Consider the following 20,918-nt stretch of genomic DNA (forward strand, 5'->3'; position numbering starts at 1 on the left):
TTATTTACAATATATTGAAGTCACGGGTCAAGAGAATTTCAGAAATTATCGAACGTTGATATATAACCTGTCCATAGGCTTATGATGATAATCAGCTGAAAAAATAAACTCCGGTATACAAAGGTTGTGAGAATTGCGGTGTTTTTATCATTAGGCTATATACAAATGCCACTCACTCTGTGTATTAGTAATTTTTCTCAATTGTTATTTCTTACACTACTATGTATATGAAGAGTTCCATCTCAATACATTCAATGAACCAGTGCCTTTTCAAAATATATTCATTGGCATAAGCGCTTTTCAAAATATATTAACGTAAGTTCAACATCGGGAGTAAAAAAGATTTAAAAGGAAATTTTTCATTGATACTTCGCTTTGTAACTGTAAACAACAACAAGGAATATTCTTGAAGTTATGATTAAAATTATACATTATTTGCTGTGATTTTTTTTTAAGGTTTAATCGCACAGGGCTCAAGTTAACAGGAATCAAGGCTTTAGCTCGTTTTGCCATGAAACTCTTCATTCTATTTTAGTGTCTGTTTTCATTGCTTCATTTCACATTTTACCCGAGACTTTGGTCATAGCATATAGAACCATGCAAAGCATATTTCATTTTTTCTTTGAAACTCTGAAAACTTTTACTCATACCCTGTAACATAAACATATGGACTAGAAAGGAGCCACGAAATCGAAATTGTTCACTAATAAAGGCGAATGCCCACTGTGCGACCTGATCCTGCAAGCTGGTGCGAGCTGTATGGGGCGCCAAGTGCCGTCGCATGGTCTATTTCGTCGACGAAATGACTGATTTCTTGCGAAATAGGCCATGCGACACTTGGCGCCCCATACAGGTCGCACTGGTCAGCTCGCAGCTTCAGGTCGCACAGAGGGCATTAGGCTTAAATGAAACACTAGCATTCCGGACATTGCAAAAGACATCAAACAGAGTGTTGTAGTCTGAGGTGAAAGTCCAAATGGAATGCGGAAACAGCTAGGAATTCGAGTGTCTCTTGCCGGAAAGAACTTAGACTCCACATTTTAGTACAACAATAATCCGCCATATCCTTCCCGTCTGTTTTAGTTGTGCAGTGCTCTGTAAAGACAGTGCAAATGTTGTTGGTGTGATTTTGTGTTTACCTTCCATAATATGGGCATTATTCAGAGTGTTTGACTCTATAGCGAGCAATTCAAGAAGGAAATTACCTGAGCAGGTCATGGAATCAGATAAACATTAAACAGTTTATGACATTATTGTGTTGACTTATTGTCATTATGGTAGTTCTTTTTATGAGACCAGGAAGGCCTATTTATCCCGCTCAGACGTGCTTTGGATCAATATGTGAAGTTTGCTCTTTTTTTTTTTTTTCGGGTAAAACCATAGGTATAGGCTTGCATGTTGAGCGAAACAACAACAGCAAAAGAATTATGCAAACATTCTATCATCCCGTAAATATTACTTGTATGTGTTTTCAGTACATTTTGAGGCAGAGGAGTTTAGTTTTTCTTTCTACAAAAGCTAGAAGTGTCGAGAGGGAGAGGCAGATGACAGATACAGATACAGATATTATAGATATATGGAGAGAGAGAGAATGAACGATAGACAGAGAATATATATATATATATATATATATATATATATATATATACAGTTTATAGAAAACGTTTCTTGTGCTGTTATATCATTGTGATACTACGGGCTGGCACATTGATAAATGGCAAGAATTACCTAGCTTCCCTCCGTGTGTGTCCGCATTTATTAGTCAGGTCCATGCTTGAATCGACGGTTTCTGAGTTTTATGACGTTCTCAACCATTCCTGTGGCGCGTCACTTTAAAGTCAACACTGTTTTTAAAGTTGTACTCAATTTCTAACCTCCATATTGATATAACTATTTTGATCAGAAATATATTTGATAACAGCAAATCAGAACTGCAACATATTAACCTTTGCTGAGGTGTTGTGCACTGCAGATATCGTCACATAGTTCTATATCAAAGGCACAAGCACACAGTGCCAAAAGAAGCTCCCTAATTTATTCATCACGTGGTTATCAATTCCTTGAGTGTATCCTCTGTTACGTAATCCTTCAAACATTCCAGTGAGTATTTCCACAAGATTTCTTGCTTTTCTTTGTTTCTGTGAAAGAAAAGGAAATCATAAAACATCGCATTATTCGCATTGTTGTTACTTTCTCTATATGATGTGAAAAAAAAATAGCTAAAGATTTACACTCAGACGCAACAGGGCAACATATGCTCAAAATCGGGTAAAGATTAGGGAAGCTATGAATTGTGAGGTTTCGGTAACTTCAACATTTTTTGTTTTTGTGTGTGGACATGAATATGCAAATATATGTAGTGAGTTAATGATGCGATAACCTTAGAACTTGGTAGTTAAAACAATAGATCTTTAGATTTGCAGTTGCTTTGTTTAATTATACCCTGTAGTCAAAAATTCTAATTCATCTCTGTATTTTGAAATTATTCAGGGAGGAATAGCATTATTTTTGACACATTTAAAGATGGAGAATTGATTACTTTTTTATTTTTATTTTTGGAAACGACCATGATAAATTGCATGAGGTGATGTCATAATTAGCTCGACATTGTATTTGCACATTCATATCAACTGTTCGAGGACTGATTTGTTAAAATTAGCGAATGTTCGAAATTTCATAACTTCTTTATTGTTAATCCAAGTTGGAACGAATTTTCACGGTTGTGGTTTCATAGAATATTCATTCCAGACTTGTAATTCTTATGAAACCCCCTTTAAGAAAAACAAAGAAGAAAGAAATAACTCTGCTCGGAGACAGCTGTAACAAAGGAAAAAAATAGTATACTGAAATGCAAATCCAAATACTTTTGTTCATTGGACAGAACATAAAGGTTAAAACAATTATAGCACTCTTAAAACATCCGAGTCAGAACTGACCCGGAACTTGGTCCGTTGGGGTCACACACCGTTCCGGGTCAGAAATGACAAGGAATGGGGTTAGATATGACCCATTCAGAGTCATGAATTGGGTCAGGGTGACTCCATTCGGGGTCTTCATGACCAACTTCCAAGTCATTTTGACCCCAACGGACCCAGTTCCGGGTCAGTTCTAACTCGGTTTTTTTTTTTTTTTTTTTTTTTTTAGAGTGATGGAACATAGAAGAATTTATAGGTCACAATTGAACTGGATCATAAAAAAACGTCGGCTGAATGGATATCAAAGTTATATGAACATAACAGTGAAGAAGCTAGTTTAGCTTCCAATTATAACGTTGAGACCTTAGGAATTCATTATAAATACCATTCTGTGAATAATTTCTTCTGTCTGGCAAGATTTTGACTTATTCTGTATTCGCAAGATTATTATTTTTTCTTATAACATTTAAATCACCATAACAGCTAAGCTAATTTTATATATTTTATCAGTATCATAACCAGCCTTTCCTATTTTCCAAAAGAAGGACGAAGCAGATGGAACTCGAATATAAGATACAGAATCTTTTGATATGATTAATATCTCCTTGACAGAAATAAAAGCTTGGTACACGCCTGAACCTGTTGTTGTTTTCCTCAGAATCACCACTGGTGAGATACTTAGCGACATGATGTAATGAACACAAACAAGCAGTTTAATCGCAAAGATTAAAGGACAAGTTCACCTTCATAAACATGAGAATTGAGAGAATGTAGCAATATTAGTAGAACACATCATTAAAAGTTTGAGGAAAATCAGACAATCCGTTCAAAAATTATGAATTTTTGAAGTTTTTGTGCAGTCACCGCTGGATGAGAAGACTACTGCAGCGTATGATGTCATATGAGTACAACAATATAAGGAAAATATAAAGAGAATTTCACAAAATTTCATCTTTTGAAAAAAGTACACATTCCCTTGACTCGTTACTGACATTATGTTATGGGTAATATTATTCCCCCTGCCTTTGGAAAGAGGCAAGTCAAGTGCTCTTTTATTATGCGACAAAAATGAAAATATGTTGAATTTTCTTTACATTTTCTTTATAAACTGTTGTACGCATACATATTGAAAACTTTCGGTCATCTGCGAAGCCGCGCTTCCGCGCGAACGCTACAACACGTAAAACGGGTCAAAAATCGACGCATTTTTCCACAAAATCTGCCATAACTTTTAAACTATTCAAGAAGCAAACTTGGGGCGCCCGGATTCTGAAAGTGGACACTTTAGGGATTATTCATGTGTATATATCATTATTGTAATATTTGTAGAGGTGACGCAAATTTGATCAGAAAAGTACCTTATGAGTAGAATATGGGGAACAGTCCACATTTGACGAATTTGAGCATATTTTGCCGTCTTGCAATTCTTCCAGACGGGATATCTGGAGAACGGAAGGTCACATAAACTTGGGGCGGACGGTTTCAGAAAGAAGAGATTCTGCCCATTTTTGTGATATAAGAATCTTGTTTATTGGTTGAGCAGTCCTGACGCAAATTTGCAGTAAAGCTAGACTACCCAGTAACAACTGCTGTCATAGGGAACGTGTACAATCCATACAGAACCATCACGTGACGAGACTACTAACGAAAATTTGAGCCGTTGACCTTCACTGTCTGCTGTCGTCAGCAGTGTGAATTCCTGTGATTTCAAGCTTTTGTTTCTCGCCAAATATCATTTTCAACGCAATATCCAGATACAGTTGTATATGAGACATTATCTAGATACGTAGCAGCCTTATGAACAACATAACTGTTACGTTTGGGAGCAAAAACAACCAAATATATTCCACATTACGTCTCAGTTTTCGATGATGGCTCTAGTCGGACTGGTGCATTTCCTTCGGAGATGGTAATAATGTAAGTACTTGCAACGGTCGATTGCCACCTGCTGTCTGCAATCGGGCGCTTACATATATACACGTGTTGTACACAGGTAATCAACTGAAACTATGTTGCAAAGGAATGATAAGGTCCTAGACTATAATTTATTATCTCAACTGTAGATTTAACCCGATTTCTGTCGCCTACACACACAACACAATACCCGTGAAATTATGTGAACATGATGTCCCTCCGCGCACGGTGCTGCACACCACCCCCATTAACGTGTCGACTAGCCACGCGCCCACACGCACTCACTTTCGCCAGCGTCTGCTACCTCGGATTTTCTGCGTGAATTAGGGCGAAAGTTTTCAATATGTGACATCACAAGCTGTAGTAGTCTCCTCATCCAGCAGTTCCAACGCAAAAATTTTAAAAATTCATAACTTTTGCATCGATTGTCTAATTTTCCCCACACTTTCACTGAGTGTTCTACTAATATTGCTGCATTCTCTCAATCCTTATGTTTATGAAGGTGAACTTGTCCTTTAAAAAGAATATCTTCACTGCGACCTCTTTCGTCTAGAATGTGACTCCATGTGTGAAACACATAAAGCTCTATACGACACCGTAGATGTATAGTCAGTAGTATCATACATTATAAAAATAATGGGCTTTAGAATCTCTGCAATCTGATTTTTCAATCATTATGCCTTGATTTCTACTGAGCAGATCCACACTGAGTCATGCGTCCGGTAAAATCCGAACGTACAGTGTTGTCGGTGTACCGAGGCAAAATGGCGAATTTCATGTATTCTACGGGCCCAAACATTTATTTGAATCTTCGAAGATGCTCAGGCCTTTTTCGTGGATCAGTGAAAACTGAATGCTCTCGTTTAACTTTGGAAACTGTCTAAAACCCACACCACGCCTACCGGGCTTGTGACGTCACACTGTGAGGGCGGGAACTCTCGAAGTAGATGGCCGTCTTCCCGTTGTACTCAGGATTAGCAGCAGCGTGCAGTGACGTCAGGGCCCCGGTGAATGGCGTCCTCAAGATTTCTTCAAGAGAATGAAAATCAGCCAAAGATGCTAACATCTTTGGGCGGTGAATGTTACGAATTGATATACAAAGGGCAATGAGTTGGCTCAGTCGGTGGCGCGTCTGTATGCCTCACGATCCTAAGAGCCCGGGTTCGAACCCGAGTCTGGACTGAGCAATGTTGTGTGTAAGCATACCGTCCCCTCTAGCAACAGGCAAAACACTCTGTCCCTCGGATAGGACATAAAATGGAGGTCCCGTGTATGAGAGAGTAACAACTCATGCACGTAAAAGATCCCGCGTCATTCATTCATCGCAAAGAGCAGGGTGTTTAACCCGGTGAAGTGGTCCCACCTCACTTCCAAATGGACCCCATGGAAGACCAGCTTAACGAAGCTGAATATGGACTATCCAGCCATCTTCTCAGATGGAAATGAACAAACAAAAAAACAAACAAACAAAACATATAGACTTCCTATAGAGGACGGGTTATGTAAAATGCCTGTGACCACAATCATTGAGAGGGCGCCCTATTTCGCAGTAGAAGGGAGCTCTCCGCGCGCCTTCAGAACAATCTTACACGTCTTATTATTGCGAGTAAGCAGATAGGCAAGAATATCAGTCTATTTTGCTTATACTTTACTCTAGAGAATCAATCAACATGCTGGTTTATGTTACGAATTAATTACTAACACAAGATGTGCAATCATACATACATTAATAATACCACTGTAAATTTTTATTAAATTGCCACTGTATTCAGCATTGATACTTAAAAGTTTAATTACAGACATTACATAAAATCGTGCTCATTCGGTATATGTTATTATGATTATTCTCGACATATTTCATTATTGCATGTCTCGTAATTTGCATATTTTTATAAACGCTTATATTATAACTTTGAAACGTACAACCCACAAGCTTTGCTTTTTAGGAGGTTCCTCATATTACACATCATGTCCTCACACTTTTTGTGCAATTTCATCGTAAATTGACTTTTCTATCAAACGTATTCTTAATCATATTATGGAATATAATACTTATACGAAATACGGAATATGGAAAAAGAATTAAAAGGAAACCCACCGTTTTATTCTCTACTGGTATATATTTTATTGTACTCTGAAAAAAAAAATATTGATCAATACAACATCTCAAGCGGTGAACATTCCATAATCATCATGTGATGAACATCTTAAAAGTTCACACTCGTTTTCAAACTTTACTTACATTGCAACCACGCAGCGTCTACAACATAAGTCCTATAGATATACTCAAACGTAGAAAATGAGAAAATATAAGGTAGAGAAAGTAAAAAAAAAACGCGTTTGCATTTCCATGTGCGTGCGGGTGTATATGTGCATATGCTTTTAATATATATATATATATATATATATATATATATATATATATATATATATATATATATATATAATATATATATATATGAAGGGTTTGTTTGCAAAAACCGATAAGTCCATTTTTGAAGATTTTGAAGTACGGTCTCTGTCATAAAGTACAAAATAATACCTTTTGAATGATATATTGGTCACTACATATAAAGCTATATTTTTGAAGATATGGTCAAAAGAAGCAAAAACTTTCTTATTATTCTCTTTATTTTTCTTGACCTTTAATCACAAATATCTCCATTTGGCAAATATGGACTTATCGGTTTTTGCAAACAAACTCTTCATATGTTTGCATAGGGCCTACATGTCTATACAGATGATGAAAAAGAACATGTACGCAATTCTGTGTGTTGGCATGTTTACATGTGTGTGTGCGAGCGCGATATTGTATGATAAGGTAAACCATATTTGTATGTATGTGATGCTGCTAGCAGGTGGAGAGCTACATCGTTGTTATTGTACGCAGATCTTAAACATGAGTCCTTTCACGCTCCAAGTCTCGAGATACACTGCTTTATTTGCGGGCTGATTTGCCTTCTTCAAAGCTCAACATAATTAACATAATTTGCATGAACTGTATTTACATATGCAAATTAACTAAGACCAATAAAAGTAAAATGAATGGAAGAGGCCAACTAAAATGTAAGAAGTTTATTCACTTAATGAACACAACCTGGATGAAAGTGGTAACAAGCTGAGGTGAGAACTTGGAATGTTGAACAAAAGGATCAGATGTGAGGTGAAATGGATGAATATAGGAGTAGGAAAGGAATGAACATTGATGAAGGTGATGAGAGAGAAATAGAGTAGAGGTCAGTGAGAATGTGTGATAGCCTAAAAACCTAAAAAAACTGAACTAAATAACGAACTTAGACTGGAAAGAAAGAGATAGCCCAGAGAAAACTCCACTAAAACAGCCTCGATGTCTTATGCGCTGCAATATGTGTGTATTGGTGTAAAGAAAATTACAGTTTGAAGCAGACTTACTCATCGACTCTCCCGCTCTGAGGAAGAATTTCGTTACGGACGGGATGGGTTGATTCTCACGTTGAAACAGTTCTGTGTCCACTACGCCGGGGTGCAGCGAAAACACATTGACCCCTGACCCCTCTAGTCGTTGCGCCAATGAGAACATTTGCATAATCTATGCAGAGAAGAATTCATTACAAACTTCTTTTTTTTATATAACCTTTTCTTTGCTTGGACAGTATAGACTATGCTATGTGGTTTTCTATAAACCACACTCAAAGCCCACAGAGTGTTAAAGGGATACTTTATCCTATGTTTAAGAAGAATTAATCAAAAGTGATGTCATCACCCTATCTTTGATCTGTGCTTGTTGCTGACATTACTATAGAAAAACATAAATATCGTACATTCTATAGTTCTATCTCTTCTGTTCATTGCTACTGCTCTATTCATACATGTCAGTTTGAACTTGAAGTAGTTGATTCAACTTCAATCCATTGCTACTGATATATGAAGTGACATCACAATAAAAGTCCATCTTATTTCTCTTCAGTTATGAATCGGAATCACTGTTGTTGCATCGTACTAAATTAATCAGACGAAAAAAAAATCTTTAAAAGCGTTCAAAAAGACAATGAAATGATTTTAACGCAAACGGAAATATCACCTCAGATAGAGCTGAGGACAAAAATCAAGATAAATCTAACGAAGGAACACAACTATGGTGACAGTTTTGGTGGATTTAACTTTGATGGAAAATAAGATTGCTGTTGATATCGGACTAAAACTGCGTTGATATGGGGACAATTTGGAATAACACAAGGGAATTACTTCTGCAAGTTTGAAAGCGAATGCGGCAACAAAAGAGGGAAAAATAGGAGGAAAGATGATGATGATATAAACCTGGTAGAGCTTGGAGTTGGAATACCGATCGCCTCTGTCTTTGTTCTTACACTGGATGTCCGTTTCGTTCCAAGAGGAAAAGCGATAGGCCAGTGACGACACCAGAACGACACGTGAGTCGGGCCCAGAGGACTTTAACACCGGAAGTAAATGAAGTATGAGCAGGAAGTGGGACAGATAGTTGACCTGAAAATGTGCCTCGTATCCGTCTGCGGTAAGGTCTGCCATTATAATGGGGGAAACATCATAGGAAACGACCGCTTAGTCTGAAACAATGAAATCTTGATATATATATATATATATATATATATATATATATGCCTGCATTAAAATTTATTGCAATCAATCATTTTATCTATATCCACATCTCTTTCTCTTCCTATCTCTTCCTGTCTGTCCCATTTATATAAATTTAAATACACATATTATGTGAATACATACATCATAAGCCTGTAATAGATATTTTCTATAGTTGTGAAAAAAAAAAACAGAACTATTTTGACCTGTGGACTTTATGATTATACACGCATAATTCCGTATATTCGTATAATACTCATGAATCATAATTTTCGTCACACATTGGATACCTCTTTTGTCTTTGGTATAGTTTTTCTCTTATCTTAAGGGTAGGATACTGATTGGAACATGCCCTTTCCATTTATTCCAGGATTAGTACATACATTAAAACCTACTCTTTTGACGGTTTGGATTATTTCTTTATTTTTCATTCATTCAAATGAAATTAAAATTTCATTTGAATTTCATTTCAATTTATGTGCTTGTATTTTATGTATGTATATATCAGCCTATCTATCAGTCGATCCATCTATCGATCCATCTATCGATCAATCTATCGATTAATCTATCGATCCATTCGTCTATCCTTCTGTTTAGCTATGAATCTCAACGAACAAAAATAGTTTGAATCACCTTCTGCCCACTAGAGGAGAATTATCCGATTTACATTCAAGGAATTCGATGCAGTGCAAACCTAAAGTAAAGAGCCATTACCAATTTTTTGTACTCTCCAAACTCCGAAGAACCCCCAACACACACACACACACACACACACACACACACAAACACACACACAGAATGAAATGATCATTCGTTCTTTGTTTACCGTCATGCGCCCACATGACTCCAGCGTTGCAGACCAGGATGTGGAGTTGGAGCTCCTTGGTTTTAAACGCCTCCACAAAGGTCATCGTTGCAGCCAGTGACCCCAGGTCAAGGGTCATGAACGCTAGGTCCAATTCATCCACCTGCCATTAACCAAATAAGGATATTATCACCAAAACTTCACTCTATAGTACAGTGCACTCCCGTTACAACAAACATGAGTACAACAAAATTTTCGTTACAACGAAGTAAAACTTTAGGTCCTACACTTAATCATTGTGTACCTGTAATTAGTTTGTACTTTTTTTGCTCGTATATAAAAAAACTGCGACATTACGAAAGGGATGTTTAGGTCACAAGGTCTTCTTTATTAAATGGGAGTTGAATGTATTATGTACCGTATGTCCCCCTCCAAAAAAAAAAAGAAGAAGAAAGAATTATAAGGGTACACTCCTCAACGATAACTTAAAAAAAAATATCGAATCAATTCAAATACGATTTCAGGGTATAAAACAATAACTAATTGCCCACATCTTACAGAAAATCCTATTCAATTTTCTTCAGTGGTCAAAGAGAAATGAAAATTTTGTAGAGCATGTCAGGGATCTCTTCCCTCCTAGTTCTGTAACTTCTGTCTGTTGTGTTCACACATTAATATGCCTTTCCAAGAGCATCCAAGTGCTAAACTTGGAAGAATCAGACTCATGACATGCTTTACAACAATCCACATTTCTCTATGACCACTCAACCAAGGTGAACGGGGTTTTCTGCAAAATAGAGCTAAGATGTTATATTCAAAGACCCTGAAGTATACGTTTTAGACGGTTTAATTATAAATTATTGGGTGTTATCAATGTGAAAAGCCGATTGCATTTTTCGGGGGGACATAATGTATTATTGGATAATGGAAGAGCTGCTACTTCGGAAGCAAGTATTGAACGGATATGTTGAAAATATTATCTTAGATATTCATCGTATAATCTTTATCACATCCACACACTGGGAAGACTAGGACTATATACAACGTGTTATTCCTGTCCTGCGTTGTGTTGTGGTGTAACACATTAATTTTGTGGAAGGATAATTAGGGACAGTTCGGATGAATTATTACACGGACAATATGACCTGAATTCACGAAGATCGCACAAACCATGGACAGAAAGACCGTAGTTTTGTATGGGGCGCCAAGTGTCGCATGGCCTATTTAGTTACGAAATCAGTCATTTCGTTGACGAAATGTTAACATTTCGTAACAAAATTGGCCATGCGACACTTGGCGCCCCATACAAGACCACGGTCTTTGACTATGGTTTAAACCATGGAAAAAGATTGTCCCACCTTCGTGAATTCGGGCCTATGAGTTGCCTGTATGTGATATGTTTCGTGTTTGTCTGTTCGAGAGTGATCTGTTGTAAATCTAGATTCTCGAGGATCACTCCCCTTGTGAAAAAGGCTACATTAGTGTTCAATTCTCCAACGAATGTCTGAAGATATTGCTGATTGTATAGCCTACAAGACAACCATTGGTGGGGCGCCTATCTATTACTGAACCACTCACAAACACACTCAAAATCTGCGCTCCTCTGAAAACACCCTTCTTCTACGAATCCAAACATGTACAAGAAAAATAACACTCAGAGGCCGAGCCTTTTGAAGTCAGGAACCCCCAAATGTATAGCATTCTTAAAGTCAAGACTCAAAACACTTTAAAAAACCTGTATATTATTGTTAAGCATACTAGAAGCGCTTTCAGCAAAATAAAAATAAAAATAAAATAAAATAAAAATGAATGTACATAGGTTCAATGCTTTATGAAAAGAATGTTATTATTCCATTAATACCTTAATGTGCACCTTAGCCTTTGCCTTGTCTGCCTTCTCTTCATTGTGTTCCGTCCTCATTCGTTCCATTGCCTGGAGGGATGTTGGCGAGAAAAACGAAAGCAAAACACTACATGTAAACATCCAATATGATTGAGAGAAAAAAAAAACAACAACATAACAGCGACTGAATACAGGCTGCCGCCAAGAAAACAATATTTAAAGATCCTTCGAATTGTGAGCTATAAATTAAGAAATCCGTTCGTAGTAAAGAGATTTTTTCTCCTCTCCACTGTTACCAGGGAAAAAGCTCTTTGGGGGTTACGCCATTTCCTGACCCACTTCATCTGACACACTCTTTCTGACACACTTTTTTTGCCATTCATTTTGTACACGGGGCAGTTTTCATGAGACGGCCTCTGTTATTGGCAACTGTGCTAATGAATATTCATCAGCCTTGCGATAATTTTTTCATAATAAGTCACTCGGTCTGATTCTGTGTCTGTGATTGGCTTTTAGCTATTGACTTACGCGTGATATCGATCTCCTCAAGGGGGTCCATGACGATATCTGATTACCAGTGTGCGTGTGTGTGTTGAATTGCGTTTTAGTGCCAGTGAGTGTGGCATAACTTCTGCAGGTTTCCTGTCCATTTCTCTCTCTTTTTCTCTCTTTTGCTTTCGTATCATCTTATCTCTGTTATTCTTAGAGTACAATCGTACTACCACAAGTGTTTTCCCCCATTTTTTGAAGTGATTATCTCGTTTGCAACAATTTAGAGGTGAGTTTTTGTTCGAGTGTTTGTTGAGTTTTTTGATTGAACACGATGTAGATTATCTACGTGTGTGCGAGAACATTCATGGTACCCACTCGTTTGTTTCCGTGTGCATTTTTACCGTACAGTGTCTTCATCGTTCGTCTTCCAAGCAGCGAGTTTTCACCCTAGTTTTCCTCAACGTAGTTTTTTACCGCATTTTTTTTTTTTTTTTTTTTGCGGTGCAAGATGTTCAGTGTATTTTTTCTACGGTAAAATGCCATCGTTGATGATCTCCGTGTATTCATTACTAGTTTTCCACCTCCGTTTCATTTTGTGTACAACTAACATTGATCTAAAGTCTAACGTAGTTAGCTACAAAGTCTGCGATGTCTGTATGCTGATGTGTTTTTGTGAGCTGGGAGTGACTATGGTGGGAATGATATTCAGGGTTTTGCTGTGGTTGAGATGATAGTGATGATGATCATAATGATTCTGGTGATGATATACGAACCCTTTTGATGATGCAATTTATTTCGTGTGACCATGACGTTGATCATTGATGATGGCGAGAACGACACGAGTAGCCTAGCCTAGGCCAAGGACGAGAGTGACACTGTCCACGGGGGCTGTTGCTCGCTCATGCACAGGAGTGGTCTAGACCTAGAGACCTGCATTTAATCAGTTTTTTTTTTTTTTTTACCTTTTGGTTGTTCACTTGGGTTAGTGCTCCAAAAATTCGTTTCTCTAAAGAAACTCAACCAAAAGCTTGACAATAAGGTTGCCTCAGGGCTATTCTTTAGTAAATATTAGATCTAAATGGCGATGCTAATTTAGTTTTCATTTTAAGAACTCGATTATATCCCATTTTCTTTGCTCATTTTTCAAATGATAAATTATTTAGAACTGTAAATTTACTTAAATTCTGATGTACTGCATTCACCATTGTAAAAATCAATAAAAAAGAGCCCGCTGAGCAGGTGTTTCATTCTATCCTTTTCATTTCCTTCCTATCGTTTTGGTTTCCTTCCTGTCACTTCCTTCTTTGACCCTGGATGGAAGAAAAAAAAAATCCCATCTTGCCATGTAAAGACAGAACACATACCATCATGAAATATTATGACATTAGAATAGTTTTAAAAGATTATGTAAATCATCAAAATTCTTGTGTGTGAAAATAGATAATAAATAAAAGGTGATTTCTTACAAAGCAGTTCTTTCAAATGTCCAACAGCCTCAGAACAGCTTCGATAATGAAGCTAGTGAAATCTCAAAACTATCGTGGCAACAAGTGATATTGATAGGAAATTCTGACAAAAACTGTCACAACATTTGATGTTTAAATTTGTCAAGTTTTATTGGATTAGGTCATGAAACTATAAATGCCACCGATAAAATCACAATCGCTCTCAATTTGAACAGAGGCAGTAGGGTAGGAATGACTCAGCAAACAGCTGATTATTTATGCGTCGTATCCATGGGCAACTGCGGGGTAACTGGAAGAAGACGCACGAAGTTTAGACTTGAGTCAAGAACTATTATTTATTATCAATTTTTTATTCAAAACATTTTTTTTTTCTTTGGATTTCAAAAAAAAGGTCAAAATATTTCATATTACGCTTCTTAAATGTATTATGAATATAAATATGAAGAATTTTTATCGTGATTTCATGAAGAATTAGAATTATTATGAATATATAAATACTAGACGGGCTGAACAATGAAGTCTAATTTTGCCCCAAGAATTTGCAGCCCACCGTACGTGCTGGTGGTGCATTCCTAGCGTTCTTGCCGCACTCTCCCAGCCACGTGCAAGCATGCATGCAACTGTCACCAACAGTCACATAGAGTACATGTTTAGCTACTTCACCGATCTCACTCCTGATCTCTTGCAAAGAAAACCTTTACAAGTGTAGAAAATTCTCTCGAAACTAAGCCAGACATGAATTTGGAACATACATTACAGTGTCAAGACCTTTTCAGTGGACTTTGTATTCGCTATTTGTCTGTTTAGCTCTCGAATGTACGACTTCTTACGTCCGATTTGTTTTTTACCTCACCACGTGGTACTGTTTTTTCAGCCCCATGCTTCCTCCATATGCACACATGTTGTAAACACACACAAGCCACCGGCACCGCGATCGAAGTTTGAGCGATAGCGATAACATGTGTGCTTATGTGGAGCAGACATGCGGATTTCAGCACAGATGAGTAGTTGAACGTATCACGATTGTAAAACAAATATTTTTCTATGTCTCTGCCAATTTGAATTAGGTTATCTAATCATAGATGGATTACGATTTTATTCTAAAATAGATTAGCTATGGCAAGAATTTGCTTACATGAGAGTTATTTGATAACATTGCAAAATAAAACCCCCGTCATTGAATGGAATGTTCCAGAGCTATCTCGGGGGGGGGGGGGGGGGGGTTGGGAGCATGAATACCACCGAACTAAAACATCGGTGATGAATACCCTTCGCGTGTAGATCGCGCCGTAGGGAAGATCGCGCCCAAGTTCACTGCCGACTTACTAGGCAGGCGCGAAGATTACTAGTACACAGAGGCCCGTACGTGGATGGGTTAAGCAGTTGAAAAAAAAAAAAGGTACTGGAAGCCCACGCAGTAGCAAGGCCTACACGTGGATGAGGTTAGAAATTGCCGCGCGCCTCCAGCTCACCAGCTCCTGGCCGCCTCTTATTGGCCGGCCTTGAGCGCGACGTTCGACAAGCCATACCATAGTCTTGAATATTCATTAGCACAGTAGCCAATAACAGACGCCGTCTCATGAAAACTGCCCCGTGTACAAAGTGAATGGCAAAAAAAGTGTGTCAGAAAGAGTGTGTCAGATAAAGTGGGTCAGGAAATGGCGTAACCCGCTCTTTGGTTCATAGGCAAACGAAGCATGAGACAAAGCTCACTGCTTCGATCTCCTAATCCTGAAAACCCTTTTCAGACAGGCTGTTGGGGCCTTTTCTTTCTGCTAGAAATAAGAAGATTTCTGTAATCGGACATTGGTATCAAAAAGCTCCATGACCATGCTTCAATGGATACAAATTGTCTACAGGCCTAAGTAGACTGCATATAGAATTGAAAATCTGATAAAACCTCAAGGCGAATAATATCCGCGCTGAAAACCTTATTTTAACAATTCCTTCGACATTATGTTGGTTCTTCTAAAAGCTTTCATTCAGATATCAGTCTGAGTATACACAATAGTCTCCGCATATTCGGGTACCGCACAATCGGACACACCACTTTGATAATCGGATAAGAAATGGTCTGAACGACTTTACCCTATATTGACCGATTCTGTGACGCGCTATGTGTATTTTTGGCCTGGGCAGCGCCATTACTGCGGTGTCTCAGCCGACCCCCCCCCCCCTCCTCTCTCCCCACCCCTCTCACGCGCGCAGAATGAAAAACTAATGCATGGTTGCTTTAGCCAATGGGCGTCTCGTACTGAGTGCGCGAATGCTTGCTTAGTGCGCGAACCTTTTGTTACAAGTGCGCGATAAACATGTTGCCGGGGGGCGTGTTTTTTTTAGACGGCACAGATTGGGGAAACTAAAAATCTATCGGGGACCCTATCCCTAAACCTGACCCTAATCCTAATCCTAACCCTAACCATCAAACCCTAACCCTAACCCTAACCCTAACCCCAACCCTAACCCTAACCCTAACCCTAACCATAACCAAAAACCCTAACCCAACGTTTTTCCCATAGGTTTAACACGCGCCATGCCCCAATCTGTGCCGTCTTAAAAAAAAAAAACGCTGCCGGGGGGGGGGGGGGGGGGGGTGGGGGAGAGCGGGGGGGGGGGGGGGTCGGCTGAGACACCGCAATTTGAGCTCATGGCTGCGCCCAGTGCCATAAAATGTCTGCTGCCCTCAACGAACCCGAATCGGTCAATACTATTAAGCTGAGACTGAGTACTGGTTTAAAGAAAGTCAAAGGGTGAAGGTTTGGGACGTTGATTATGCTTGATATTTTGGGCGTTTTTCACCCTGTCTGATAATGCAATCCATGCAGAAACGTTGTTATTGATACTCTTTACACCTTTCGGTTATTAATCAAACAAACACTCCTCTTGTGTTTCATCGCTATGATTTTAATCTCTTATTGGCATTGAGCCCTCAAGCGGTTGATCCTTTCCTCGATCAGATTGTGTTGTATTTTCTCATTGTATTTTCCCAATACTAGTATTGTATTTTGTGATTATATTTTCTGTATTTTTTTCGATTGATGCTCACCTCATTAGCCTTGCTTTCAGATCTACAAGCAATGATGACCTTTGACCCTAGCTGAGCTAAAGCCTTCGCTGTTTCGTAGCCTATTCCTGAAGTTGAGTAGAAAAGACAACACAATTCTATTTTGCAAGCTTATATATACTTTTGCAGAAATTTGTAATGATACTCGTGTATTATACAGCTGTGCTGTTTTCTCTCTCCTTCTCTTCTTATAGACATTAGATACTCTATGCCTAAACAAACGGAAAGGAAAATGAAATTAAGTATCACATATCATTTGCAATCATTTCCGATTGTACAGTACGTGTATATGCACCTACGTATGTGAAATGTGGGTATGTGTTGTGTGTGTAAAAAAAAAATTCTAATTTGCTATACGTTTGTATACGTGTACGTACAAAAAGAATCATTTAGGTGTATTCCTTGTTGGGAGGTATATTATGTACTCATGGGCTGTATGACTTGTGAGCTGTATAACTCTTGGGCTGTATCACTCGTGGATTTCGGTCTCGTGACACGTACCCGATTATGAGCAAAGGTGAAGTGGTCACGGAATATTGCAGTCAGTTCAAGTTTCAAGTTTGTAAAACATTTATTTTCCATCTTTTTCGTGTTGTAAATCACATGCATAAAGTTGTACAAGGAAGGCAGAATCTCAAAAAGCAGAGCTTGTGGTGAGCTGCCTAACAAACACACACTACATCACAAACACAAGAAACAACACAAACACAATATAATAGTTCCCATGGCAATATTAAGATGAGATATTCCTCAAAGAGAGATATTGCAGTCTAACAGAGGGGCTACAGTAAATGTGAATATATGTGACGAGCTACAGCCTAACAAAAGTTGCATATATTATTCAAAGTTAAACGTTACATATTTATAAGTGCTAGTAATGTGAAACCTTTGCACAGATGTAAATAAGACAAAGAATGAAATGCACTGTTTCCAACTGCAACCGAATCGTGAATAGACCCCTCTACCGATATATTCAAATCTTATGCATGTCATTTTAACAAAAGTTGTTCCTGGCAACCTGAAACCTCGCATGAGGCCTGTCGACACAGCAACAGTTCCAATAATACATTTTTAGCTCATCGTTATCCGGAGACTTTAGAGCATCCAGGTTCTGTGATACTCTGACATAAATATGTCCAAAGGGGAAGTCCATCCTAAAAAAAAAAAAAAATAATTCGTGTGAAAAGAAGCAGAAAAACTAAAGTGAAAGTTTGAACAAAATTAATGCTTATCCAAACTAAGACTGAAAAATAAGAAGTTTTGAAGAAGGAGATTCGTAGGTTTTTGTGTGTATAAGCATACTTAAATATTGGCCTATGAAGATTAGTTATTAAGCTGTACAAATTTCGTAACGCGATTTTCAAATGTGCAATGCAAAAAGTCCGGTGTTAAATATGAAACACCGACTCGTGTTGAATTTCCGGTGCTCTTTTATAGTGTTAAATTAACACCTCCGAGTGTCATTCTAAAAATACAAATTGTGTTTTGAATAGTTTCTTGCCTACTATTCTTGTTGTTGATTTTGAACTTCAACAAGAAGATAAAGAATTTTCCGATAAAGTACTTGATTTTTGAAAAAAAGTGTGAACGCATTTAGACCATAGTAACACCAGTTAGTATGGTCTCATATTGAAGCTTGACGGGTGTTGTACCACTGACATTAACACCAGCAATATCAAATCAACACAATGCGGTGTCATTGTTGACTTAACACCAGCGCAGTGTCGAAACATCACCAGCTACAGTGTCAATTTAACACCACGAAGTGTCAGGTGAACACCTCAACACCATCACAATATACTTTCTACACCTGTGGGTGTGGTCCTCTATTGACCCTTGATCGGTGTTAGATTTAACACCCATGGTGTTCAATCTAACACCAATGTTTTTGCATATACAATGTATTTGAATCGGGCCAGCCTTCTGGATTGCATAGTACCCCATGATACCGAGGCTTTAAAGTTTCCGGAGTGAAGAAGGCTGCGATGTGTAACCCTTTCTGTGCCAATAAATCAAACGTGCGCAAATTTAACACACACCATACCTATTGCAGGGAGGTATCTCACCTCCCTGCCTATTGTAAGGAAATAAACACGGCACACAGAGGATCAATATTGACTTACCCGTGTTTGCTCCGGTAACGACCGAGGTTTTCCCGCTAAGGTCTACCTCCGGAAGCGGTGGCTGTGTTCCTAACCGTGACCCCATGATGACCATTTAAGGTCTCGCAAACAGATACGATCAGCGGGTTTGGGATTAATCTGTCATTGAAATCGAGAAAAAAAGAAAACAAAACTATTCATACCAGTAAATTTTGTCTATCAAACTTTTTTTTTTTTTTGGTCTCATTCTGCAGTGCCATTATGAATACAATACTGACTTGTAATGATATTTCCTACCCGTGTTTTAGTAATCGACGTATCAGTTAATGTGTGTTTGTTTCCTTCAACCAAGTCAGGCGTACGGACTGTTTTATTTACCTGCTCCCTCAAGTTAGGCTTTTTAAGCAAGAATTCACCCGATCAGCATTCATCAACTGTTGCTAGGTAGGGCAAGCCGGCGGCAAGATTACTTGTGGTTGATGAGGCAATAGGGCTTTCATGAACAAAACATGAATTACGATGAACATTGCACAGTCTGCAGGAATCTCCAGCTAACTGAAGAAGACAATTCGAACAAGCAGAAGAAGAAGAAGAAGAAGAAGAAGAAGAAGAAGAGGAAGAAGAATTCAGAAGAAGAAGAAGAAGAAGAAGAAGCGTGCACAGAATCTAAGCACTGCATTAAGACATCACAAAGCGTCTTACCACATTAATATTTTCGGATACGTCTGTAATGCAATTCAGCAATGGAAGGCTCGCCTCGTAAGGAAAATAAACAGTATTATTTCTCCATAGCTGCTGTGACGTTCTAACAGAGTGTTGTTTTCAATATTACAAGGCTACGATGAATTGATAATACATCTGTACCTGTACACATACATACATTGGTAAATTAGCCAGCTCACACATCTTCAAACACACACGTCACGTGTACGATTGTGTGTACACACACAGATACACACCCACCCATCCTTGCCATCAACAAGATTACGTACCGTTCTCTGTGTATCAAGCGGCGGCTACGGATGCAGCTGTAGCTTCTACCCGCAAAGCTGCGATGAAATGATCTCCCGTTTGAGCCGCGTAGGGCCTATAGTTTGCGCCAAAGTTGTCGTAAATACGTCGCCTGCTACATACTGTCGGACTATACCTGCGAAGGCAGATAATATTTCATAACACGAGAGATACCACACGGCCTTCTAAATGGAGGTGTAATTTTAGGGCGTACATAAAATTGCGAATTCCGTTATTATTGAAACGCGATGCCCGTGTGTGTGTCAGTTCGCCTTGCGTTTCTGTGGTGAGAAGTACTGAGTATCGACCTTATAGGCTCAATCGCGTTTGCACAGCAATCGAGGATTTCCGATAACCTTTGACAACGCGAAAATATTTATAATCGCTTTTATCAATGATATAAAGGTAGACGTACACGTGTGGTTCCCGTCGCTTGAATCGCAGGAAAATTATGATGTATTTTGAAAAGGGAAGGATCGAAGTAGGCCCTGTGGAACAATAACGCAGGAAATGACAAACATTACAGTATAGGCACATTCGCTTTCTTTGCTGTCGCGAACAATAAGTTGTTCTTGTGTATCGTTATTTAAAATATTGATTTTGAACCTTAATAATCCTAGCCTATCTTGAATTAGGTGTTGCTATTGTGTGTGTGTGTGTGTGTGTGTGTGTCAGCTTGTCTTTTTCAAAGCTCAGTCGGTAATTATTCGAAT

The 20,918-nt window shown here is 38.4% G+C and overlaps 1 protein-coding gene across 1 annotated transcript; it reads right to left on the reverse strand.

The window, feature by feature from the left end:
- Positions 1-1,726: 1,726 nt before the first annotated feature.
- Positions 1,727-20,277, reverse strand: LOC140246984 (retinol dehydrogenase 12-like). The gene is made up of 9 exons (XM_072326289.1): positions 20,187-20,277; positions 19,216-19,353; positions 17,075-17,160; positions 12,089-12,160; positions 10,249-10,390; positions 9,126-9,346; positions 8,241-8,397; positions 5,732-5,858; positions 1,727-2,138 (listed from the first exon to the last, which is right to left on the reverse strand). Exons 2-9 carry the CDS (start codon positions 19,307-19,309, stop codon positions 2,042-2,044), a joined length of 996 nt encoding a protein of 331 aa, XP_072182390.1. The 5' UTR covers positions 19,310-19,353; positions 20,187-20,277; the 3' UTR covers positions 1,727-2,041.
- Positions 20,278-20,918: the final 641 nt, after the last annotated feature.

The sequence above is a fragment of the Diadema setosum genome, chromosome 3 (assembly GCF_964275005.1).
Source record: "Diadema setosum chromosome 3, eeDiaSeto1, whole genome shotgun sequence".
NCBI lineage: Eukaryota > Metazoa > Echinodermata > Echinoidea > Diadematoida > Diadematidae > Diadema > Diadema setosum.